At 43.8% G+C, this 10,122-nt stretch overlaps 1 protein-coding gene across 1 annotated transcript; it reads left to right on the forward strand.

The window, feature by feature from the left end:
* Positions 1 to 2,057, forward strand: KDM4F (lysine demethylase 4F). Its single transcript, XM_008020593.3, has one exon. It carries the CDS (start codon positions 1 to 3, stop codon positions 1,873 to 1,875), a length of 1,875 nt encoding a protein of 624 aa, XP_008018784.3. The 3' UTR covers positions 1,876 to 2,057.
* The last annotated feature ends 8,065 nt before the right edge of the window (positions 2,058 to 10,122 follow it).

The raw sequence follows: 10,122 nt of genomic DNA on the forward strand, positions 1-10,122 counted from the left end.
ATGAAGTCTGCGCACTCCAGTCCCCAGAACACAAGTCATACCATCATGACTTTTTACCCCACGATGGAAGAATTTACAGATTTCAACAAATATGTTGCTTACATGGAGTCCCAAGGCGCACACCGAGCTGGCCTCGCCAAGGTAATTCCACCCAAGGAATGGAAAGCCAGAAAGACTTACGATGATATCGAAGACATCTTAGTAGCCACTCCCCTCCAGCAGGTGACCTCTGGGCAGGCAGGGGTGTTTACTCAATACCATAAAAAGAAGAAAGCCATGACCGTGGGGAAGTATCGCCACTTGGCAAACAGTAAAAAACATCAGACTCCACCACACCGGAATTTTGCGGATTTGGAGCAACAGTACTGGAAGAGCCACCCCGGTAATCCACCAATTTATGGTGCTGATATCAGCGGCTCCTTATTTGAAGAAAGCACTAAACAATGGAACCTAGGACACCTGGGAACAATTCTGGACCTGCTGGAGCAGGAATGTGGGGTTGTCATCGAGGGTGTCAACACACCCTACCTGTACTTTGGCATGTGGAAGACCACGTTCGCTTGGCACACGGAGGACATGGATCTTTATAGCATCAACTACCTGCACTTTGGGGAGCCCAAAACTTGGTACGTGGTGCCCCCAGAACATGGTCAACGCCTGGAACGCCTGGCCAGGGAGCTCTTCCCAGGCATTTCCCGGGGCTGTGAGGGCTTCCTGCGGCACAAGGTGGCCCTCATCTCGCCAACAGTTCTCAAAAAGAATGGGATCCCCTTCAATCGCATGACTCAAGAGGCTGGGGAGTTCATGGTGACCTTTCCCTATGGCTACCATGCTGGCTTCAACCATGGCTTCAACTGCGCAGAGGCCATCAACTTTGCCACTCCACGATGGATTGATTATGGCAAAGTGGCTTCACAGTGTAGCTGTGGGGAGGCGAGAGTGACCTTTTCCATGGACGCCTTCGTACGCATCCTGCAACCAGAGAGCTATGAGCTCTGGAAACACAAGCAAGACTTGACCGTTGTGGATCACACAGAGCCTAGGGTTGCAGAAAACCAAGAGGTGAGCACCTGGAGAGAGGACATAGCACTTAGGAGAGCTGCTCTGGGCCTGAGGCGTCTCCGGAACCACATAACCAGCTGTCCCACACAGACTGTGGCCCCAGGGCTCTGTTACAAGCCAAAGGGCCATGGCACCGATGCTGTGCCTGGATCTGCATTCCAAACCCTGGAGACGTCAGCCCGGATTCTTCCCCCTTCCACTGGAAGGCGGGGTCGTGGTCGCCGTCCTCGAGAACTGGGGACTGAGGCGACAACTGTTCAGTCTGCAGCTAAGAGGCGCCTCTCAGTGGGGACAGGGAGCAGAGCTCCAGGCCGCAAACCTCAGCTCCAGTTCGCCGATGAAGCTTTGACAGACAAACCCGCACCTTTGAGCAGTGGCCTTCCGCATTTTGCCAAGGCTTCTGGCTGCTGTTGTGCTCCTGATCTTCAACCCCTGGGGCCCCCACTGGATCCTGATGAACCCATGCACCCTGGCCCCTGCCTACTATCCCTCGACAGCACTGCTACTAGTCTTCCTGATGTTGTCACCATGACTCCTTCCAATGTCACTGTGCCTTTGATTACGTTGTCCAGGGACACCGGTGGGGACTGGAAATCCCCGGAGAACCTGGCCAAGGTTGTAGCAATGGACCACTCTTATGCCTCTAGGGTTCTGACCCCAACTGAGTTTTCCAGGATCTCCTGGGCCCCTGACTCATCTGCTGGGGCTAAAGACAGGCAGAGATACGATGCTAAATCTGGGGATATTTTCCTCCAATGCATGATCAATCCTCTGGACCCATGGCTATTGAATATGGTGCCAAATGTCAAGTGATATCTACTTCTTATCCTAATCCCAGGAATCAGAGAAGATTCCTGCCAAGTACAATTCTGGCCTGGGCCTCTCCACAGTGAAGATACTTTACCTCCAATAACTGACAAATTTCCAAGGCCCCAGATTCCGTCTCCAACTGTGACAACCAGGGCTCCCAGAGACCACTGAACTCCCCACCCCAAAGGTTGCCATAGGATGTTGTAATATCCCTCAGGGACTCTCTGTCTACTCCTAATCGTTGTGCCTGTGGCCTTCACCATGGCCCAGATGCCATGGACAGCACTTGCTGCTGTTGTCCCCTCAGGATACCTCCCTTACAGTGCTATGGGTCCAGATCCCACTGCAATTTGGACTCACATTGGATGATGCTGAGAATCTTACTGAGTCCCTCGTTTTTACCTTCCGTCTGGTCCTCTACTTCTCTGGCCCTGGCTTCCACTGGACATTGCTACGGCTCCAGTGAGGTTCGGGGCTTCTCACAGTCCTTCAACTGCAACATGTTCTCCACCCCAGGCCACCATCCACTGTTCATGCACAAACTAGACCTGTAGACCAACTGAGTCTGCTATCCATTCATGGCCCCAGAGATATTTTGTAATGTTATTGATGTTTATTAAATTTGCTATCTCTACTGTATATCTGCAAAGTAAAGAAAAAAATCCTTAATACATGTTTTTAAAATTAGAATTATATAAAAGATGTATCAAAAAAAGTGATGAAGAAAAGTGATTGAGATAAAGGAATGGCAAAAGTATACCTAGGAAAGAACAAACATAAAAGTAGAGTCACAGATCTTAGTATCAGTCTAAGTTGAATGAAGACCCAAGGTACATAGAAGGTCTCTCTTCAATGTAAAAGGCTAAATTTCAGAATGAAATTGCAGCAGTCATGAGTATTGAAGTAAGTTTGATAAAGTATGACTTATAGTATATAAAACGGAAAGAGACTCATTAAACACAGGCACATTGAAGTCATGGACATGGTTTAAATCTCATGTGGAACTGTAATCCCCAATGTTGGATATAGGGTCTGGCGGGAGGTGATTGGATCATGGGGGCAGTTTCTAGTGAACTGTTTTGCACCATCACCCTGGTGTTGTTCTCCCATTAGAATTCTCACAAGATCTCATTGTTTAAAAGTCTATAGCATGGCTGGGTGTGGTGGCTTATGCCTGTAATCCCAGCACTTTGGGAGGCTGAGGCAGGCGGATCACCTGAGGTCAGGAGTTTTATACTGGCCTGGCCAACACGGTGAAAACCCATCTCTACTAGAAATACAAAAATTAGCTGGGCGTGGTGGTGGGCACCTGTAATCGCGGCTACTTGGGATGCTGAGGTGGAAGAATCACTTAGACCTGGAAGGTGGAGGTTGCAGTGAGCCGAGATCATGCCACTGCACTCCAGCCTGGGTGACAGAGTGAGATTCCACCTCAAGATAAATAAATAAATAAATAAATAAATAAATAAATAAATAATAAATAAATAAATAAGTATGTGTAGCACCTCCCCACCATCTTTCTTCTTTGTGATCCAGCCATTAAGATGTGCCTGCTTGTCCTTCACCTTCTGCCATGATTGCAAATCTCCTGAGGCCTCTCCAGAAGCAGAAGCTTCTATGCTTTCTGTATATCCTTCAGAACCACGACTCAAATAAAACTCTGTTCTACATAAATTACCCAGTCTCAAGTATTTTTCTTATAGCAATGAGAGAATGAACTACTACAGCAAATTGGTACCAGGAATAGGTCATTGTTACAAAGATTTCTGAAAATCTAGAAGTGGCTTTGGAATTGGGTAATCAGCAGAGGTTGGAAGAGTGTGGAGGGCCCAGAAGACTGTAGTGGGTTGAGGGAAAGTTTGGAACTTCCTAGACACTTGTTATATTGTTGTTACAAAAATGCTGATAGTGATATGGAAAATGAATTCCAGTGTGAGTAGGTCTCAGATTGAGAAGAAGAATTTATTGAGAACTGGAGCAAAGTTTACTTCTGTTATGTGTTAGCCAAGAGGTTGGCTGCACTGTGCCCCTTTCTAGGGATTTGTGGAACTTTGAACTTGAGAGTGATGATTTAGGGTATCTGGCAGAAGAAATTTTTAAGCAGCAAAGAGTTTAAGATCTGGCCTGTCTTCTTCTAACAGCCTAGGCTCAAATTCATGAACAAAGAAATGACCTGAAAGTGGAACTTATATCCAGTTCCAGTGAAGCAGAGTACAAAAGGGAAGCAAAATGTAAAAGTTTAAGAAATTTGCAGCCTGGCCGTGTAGCGGAAGAGAAAAGCACATTTTTAGGGGAGGAATTCAAGCTGACTGCAGAAATTTACATCACTTAAAGGAAGGCAAGTACTAGCAGCCAAAATATTAAGAAAAACATCTTGAAGGCATATGAGAGACCTTCCTGGCAATGCTTCCCATCAGAGGCCTGGAGGTCTGAGAGGACAGAATGGTTTTGTGGACCATGCTTAGAGCCCTGCTGTCCTGTACGGTCTGTGGACACTGCTGCCTGCATACCAGTTGCTCCAGCTCTCGCTGTGGCTCAAGGGGCCCAGGAAGAGTTCAGACCATTGCTTCAGAGTGTGCAAGCCATAAGCCTTGGAGGCTTCCACATAGTGTTAAGTCCAAGGGTGCACAGAATGCTAGAACTGAGGGTTGAGAGCGTCTGCTTAGATTTCAGAGGATGTATGGAAAAGCCTGCATGTCCAGGCAGAAGTCTGCTGCAGGGGAAAGGGTCTCACAGAGAACCTCCACTATAGCAGTACAGAGCAGAAATGTGAGGTTGGAACCCCCATGCAGAGTCCCCATTGCGTACTGCCTAGCAGAGTTGTGAGAAAAGGATCACTTTCCTCCAGATCCCTGAATGGTAGACCAACCAGCAGTTTCTACCCTACTTCTGGAAAAGTTGCAGGCAGTTAACACAAGCCCATGAGAGCAGCTGCAGGGGCTGAACCCTGCAAAGACACAGGAGCACAGCTACACAAGTCCTTGGGAGTACACATCATGCACTATTGTGCTCTGGATATGAGACATGGAGTCAAAGGAGTCTATTTTGGAAGTATAAGATTTTATGTCTGCCCTGCTAGGTTTCAGACTTGCTTGGAGTCTCTAGCTTCTTTCTTTTGGCCAATTTCTCCCTTTTGGAACAGGAGTCTTTACCCAATGCCTGTACCCCCACTCTGTCTTGGAAGTAACTAACTTGTCTTTTATTTTACATGCTTATAGTCAGAAGGGATTTGCCTTGTCTCAGATGAGACTTTGGACTTTGGACATTTCAGTTAATGGTGAAATGAGTTAAGACTTTGGGGAACATTTGAGAAGGCATGATTATACACTGCAATGTGAGAAGGGCATGAGATTTAGGAGGGGGCCAGGGAAGGATTGATATGGTTTGGATCTATGTCCCCACTCAAATCTCATGTAGAATTGAAATCCTCAGTTTTGGAGGTGTGGTGTGGTGGGAGGTGATTGGCTCATGGTGGTGGTTTCTCATGAATGATTTAGCACCATCCCCCTAGTGCTGTTCTTGTGATAGAGTTCTCACAAGATCTGGTTGTTTAAAAGTGTGTAGTGCTTCCCCCCTCCCTCTCTTCCTCCTGCTCCCACCACGAAAGATGTGCCTACTTCCTCTTTGCCTTACATCATGATTGTAGGTTTCCTGAGGCCTCCTCCAAACCAGACACCGCTATGCTTCCTGTACAGCCCACAGACCTGTGAGCCAATTAAACCTCTTTTCTTTATAAATTACCTGGGTATATTATTTATAGCAAAGTGAGAATGAACTAATATAGTCACCTTATTAATCCAAGCCAGAAAAAACAGAGAAAGCTAAGGATATGAAAAACTTAGACAATATTAACAATAAGGTAGAATTGATAAACCAGATAATAGAAAATACTTCCTCTCTTTGGGTGCTGTTGACTGCTGTTGTGAAACCTCTGGTTCTTGTCTTCTTAGTTTAAAATAATTTAAACAAGAGACATACAGCAAAATAAGTACAGCATAGAGTAATTTATTGTGAAAGAAAAATAATATTTTGAAAGTTAGGTGCAGAATAGACTGTACACAATGAGAGGGAAGGAATTCAGGGTGGGCTGCTTGTTAGGGTGAGACAGCATTGATTATTGCTGGAGAAACCCCCATTATGGGAGTTTTACATGGTTATTCATTAGAAGTTGGTAATAGGTGTTACTAGTACACATGTTCTGATGGTCTTCTGTACATGTACAGTAGCTGTACATGCTTATTCATACATCCCATGTCTTGTTAGTATCTTAAATCTCCCCATGGGTGTGTTTTTTACTTGTAATGAACAAAAGATCAGTTTAAGGACAGGTAAAATCAAAATGTGCATGCTCTCTAGAAGGGAAAGTCCCTACTAAAGATAGCTTTGCTTGAGTGAGCTCAGTTACAATATGAATGCTAAGGCTTATTGTATTGGCTGTATGGTCACCACAGTCACTGCATCCCAAGTATATTTCATGTCCTTGACAACCTATCCTGCCAAGGAATCAATCACAAAATTTGACAGTATATCAGTGTGAATAGAAAAATATCAATATCTTCTTTAAACAAAATGAAAAAAATTCAAACATTCTGAATTATCATGCAATAACACTTGAAATAGTTTTGAAAGTCAGAAAATGTACAGGTCCTTTTCCTGGCAGGTTAAATTTTTTTATTGAATGGATTTCATATTTGAGGCAAGCACAAACCATAAAAGCTAAATTTCCACAAAACAATAAATATCTATTAAGAATATGAACTGTAGAGCAAGCAGCCTGATTTTGAATTCCAGGTTCTCTTACCAGCTTGTGTGACCTTGAAAATAACTTAACTTTATGACTCAGTTTCCTCAATGTAAAATGGAGGTAGCACTTACCTCATGTGTTTAGTTGACAGTTCTATGAGTGACAGTTCTATATGTAACTTGCTAATACCAATGCCTGGAATACAATAAGCATTTACTGGAGTGTTTTTAAATTTAAAACTTAATAACATACAAAAAGGAATATATGAGATTCATTTAGAATAGTGCTGAGGAAAATTTGCAGCCTTTATTTTCTCCATCACATTCAAATAATAAAATTAACGGATTAAGCTTCTGATTTACAAGTTAGGAAAAGATCAATTATATGAAAGTAGCAACAAGGAATTGATACACATATACACAGAAAATGAGTCAGAATAACTGTAAAATAATAAATCAACATAAAGCTCCAATGATGTGGATTTTTTTTTAGAAAAATTAACTTACTACATATAAAGTTTAAGAAATAAATTCCTGTGTATGAAATACAGAAAGATGGCGGAAGACCTGACTCTTCAAAAATGACAAGGATTAGACAATTTCACAGAGGAATTGTGTGAAATTTTTATTTCAAGTATGCATAGGCCTTTAAAATGAGAAAAAATTCAAGTTTTAAAATAAGCACATCATTGACAGAAAATCCTAATGAATTGCAGAATGAGAGAAAATGATGGGCAAAACTTATTGATGAGCACCAATGTAAAAATTTTAACTCAAATATTAGCTAAGAGAATCTAAGTACATTAAAAGAATGATATACAAAGACTACATGGGGTTTATTGCAGGAAGGCAGTGATGGTTTAAACAAGGAAATCTAGGAATATGACTTATCCCATAAATGCAACCAGAAGAAAAGTTATATGATCATGTTTATAGATGTTGATAGGCATTTGATATAATTCAACAGTCTTGTTTTACACACACCCACAAGGAAGCAATGAATCCTTCCTTAAAATAAAATTCAAAAATTCTCTATCTACTAGTTAGCTATTTTAGACCCAAGCCAGCATTTTCCTTAATGTGAGGTATTTGAAGCATTTCAGTCAATAATTTATGGAATTAGTGCTGTTAACCACTGCAAAAATTTTTAGAGCTATGATTGATGGAAGGGAAGAGACAAAATTTATTTTGTTGTAGTTGTAGTTGAAAAGGCTGAATGCAGGGAAAACTCAAGGAGGGGGCTAAATATCTAAATGGCTTCCCTATGGCCACCATGTTGACTTTACCTATGGCTTCAATTTCAGGGCGGCCATGAATTTTGCCACCATGTGATAAGCAAAGTGGCCTCTCAGTGCAGTGGTGAGGAAGTCATTGTGACCTTTTCCCTGGACGCTGTCATGGGCATCCTGTAACCCAAGTGCTATGAGCTGTGGAAATCTAGACAAGAGGGATTAGTTGCAGACCCCATGGAATCCAGGGCACAGGCCAGCCTGGAGATGCCCACCTCGTGGAAGATCCAAGTGCCTGAGAGGGCTCTCTGGACTGACGCATCACCCGTGTCACCAGGGCCATGACCCACTCGGCCTAAGACCTCCAGTTGTGGTGCCTGTTGCCTCACATTTCTGTTCCCGGTGTTCCTGTGGCCAATTTAGCCTGCAGTGATGCTTCCTAGCCCAGGACCTTAGCTTGGACCTACTGCCCACCCTGGCTTTGTCAACCTTGGTCTGAACCTTTCAACTGGTAGATGTGGTTGTGGTCCTTATCCTTTGTAACTGGTGGTTCAGAAGTCAATCCTCCAGGTTCCTTCTGGCCAGGAGGTACCTTTTGGTGGTCACAGACTGCACACCTCCAGGCCCTGAACCTAAGCCCCTGCCCACAGATGCAGCTTTGATGGATAGGCCTGTACCACCGAGCCCAGGATCCAGCATCCTGCCAAGGATTCTGGGTACTGCTGGGGCCCCGCCCCCGTGCCCATGGTCAGCTTTTATACCCCACTGCTCTGCTCTGTGGGGGCTTCTTGAGATTGGTCATATTTACAACTCAGAAGTTTTGGCAAATTTTCAGGCCACTAAAACTGCAGTGCCTCCCAGTGCTTAGTTCCTGTGGTGAGGCCCCTCGGCACTGCTGAGTCCAAGGTGATTACCAAATTCACCATATTTTCTTCATCCTCTCAGACGTTGTAATATCTTGACACTTCTACTTCTGCGTCACCAGTTGAGATTTCATCCACTGGACATGAGTATCTCTGAGAACGAGGTCTTCCTGGGTTTGCCAAGAGCTCATCTATCCCAGTGTCCCAAATTCTGGACCAACTATAGAGGCTGCTGAACTTCTGAAGAATTTGGAGTGTGGTTACCCTTCAATGGTCTTCTTCCCTTATCTCTCCCTCCCTCCCTCAACTCTCCCCTTCTTGCAAAACCAGCCTTTTATAGCCAATTAGGTCAATAGAGTCAGAAAAAAAAGCATCATATTTCTAAGTCATTGAGATATTTAAAATGTGACATCGCCAGTATTTGTTCACAAATATATTAAAGGTCACCAACAAGTAAAATCGGACTTTCTTTCTAATATTGTAATTTCAAAAACATTGCAGGAAGAGGTTATTTTCCATGCATTTTTCTTTGCAGTTATTTGACAACATTCCAGGCAACACTTATTAATATTTTATGGACTGGTTACATTTTGTGGTGATGAGTGAGCTCAGCGTATGGTTATGAGGTTCTGGTTGTCTGGCTGTGTGGGAGCACTGTATTGCAGTTATGCTTTGAGGATAGCTTGGTAGGACCAGCCTGGCACTCAGCCAAATAGCAGGACCCAAGTTGCTGGGAAAGATGAACTGCCCTAGGACAAAAGGGCCATCATCCGACTCTCTTCTCTCCCAGGCTCCACTGGCTGGGAGAGAACATAAAGCTGTGTGCATACTTCACACTGGTAATTCATTGACTCAGCCCAATAAATAAACCCCCAAGTAAGTGAACAAGACAGTTTCAGTCAGGAATGTGTGTTGTGTAGGAACTAAAGCAGGATTGGACAACAGGGCAGAATGGGCAGAGGCTGACTGAGCTGCTGGTCCAGGAAGGCTTCAGAAAACAGGAGACCTTTTGGGGCCCCAACAGAGAAAAATAAGAAGGTCCAGAGTGGGATTTTCCACCTGCAGGGAACTGTAAGTGCAATAGGCCTAATATAGAACTTGATGAGTTGTTTTACCAGTGATACGATAGAGGCTTATTTATATCTGGGGCACACAGAAGAAGAGACAGAGATCAGACCACTTAGGCCCTGTGACTCATGTTAATTGCATTATTAGGCATTCTATCAACTTGAATTGAGAAGGCACTGGAGGTGTAAAACAGCAGTGAAGATGTGATTTATACATTTAAACAATCAGCTTAGTTGCTCTGTGGAGAATGTCCCAGAAGGAGAAAGAGTTAGACCATCTACAATACAAGTGAGAGTGACAGTTGCTTAGACTCAATTGTTCATATTGCAAATGCACGGAAGTGGACA

Source organism: Chlorocebus sabaeus, chromosome 1 (assembly GCF_047675955.1).
Source record: "Chlorocebus sabaeus isolate Y175 chromosome 1, mChlSab1.0.hap1, whole genome shotgun sequence".
NCBI lineage: Eukaryota > Metazoa > Chordata > Mammalia > Primates > Cercopithecidae > Chlorocebus > Chlorocebus sabaeus.

Coding starts and splice junctions, on each gene's coding strand:
- KDM4F (XM_008020593.3), top strand. CDS start 1: ATGAAGTCTGCGCACTCCAGTCCCCAGAACACAAGTCATACCATCATG.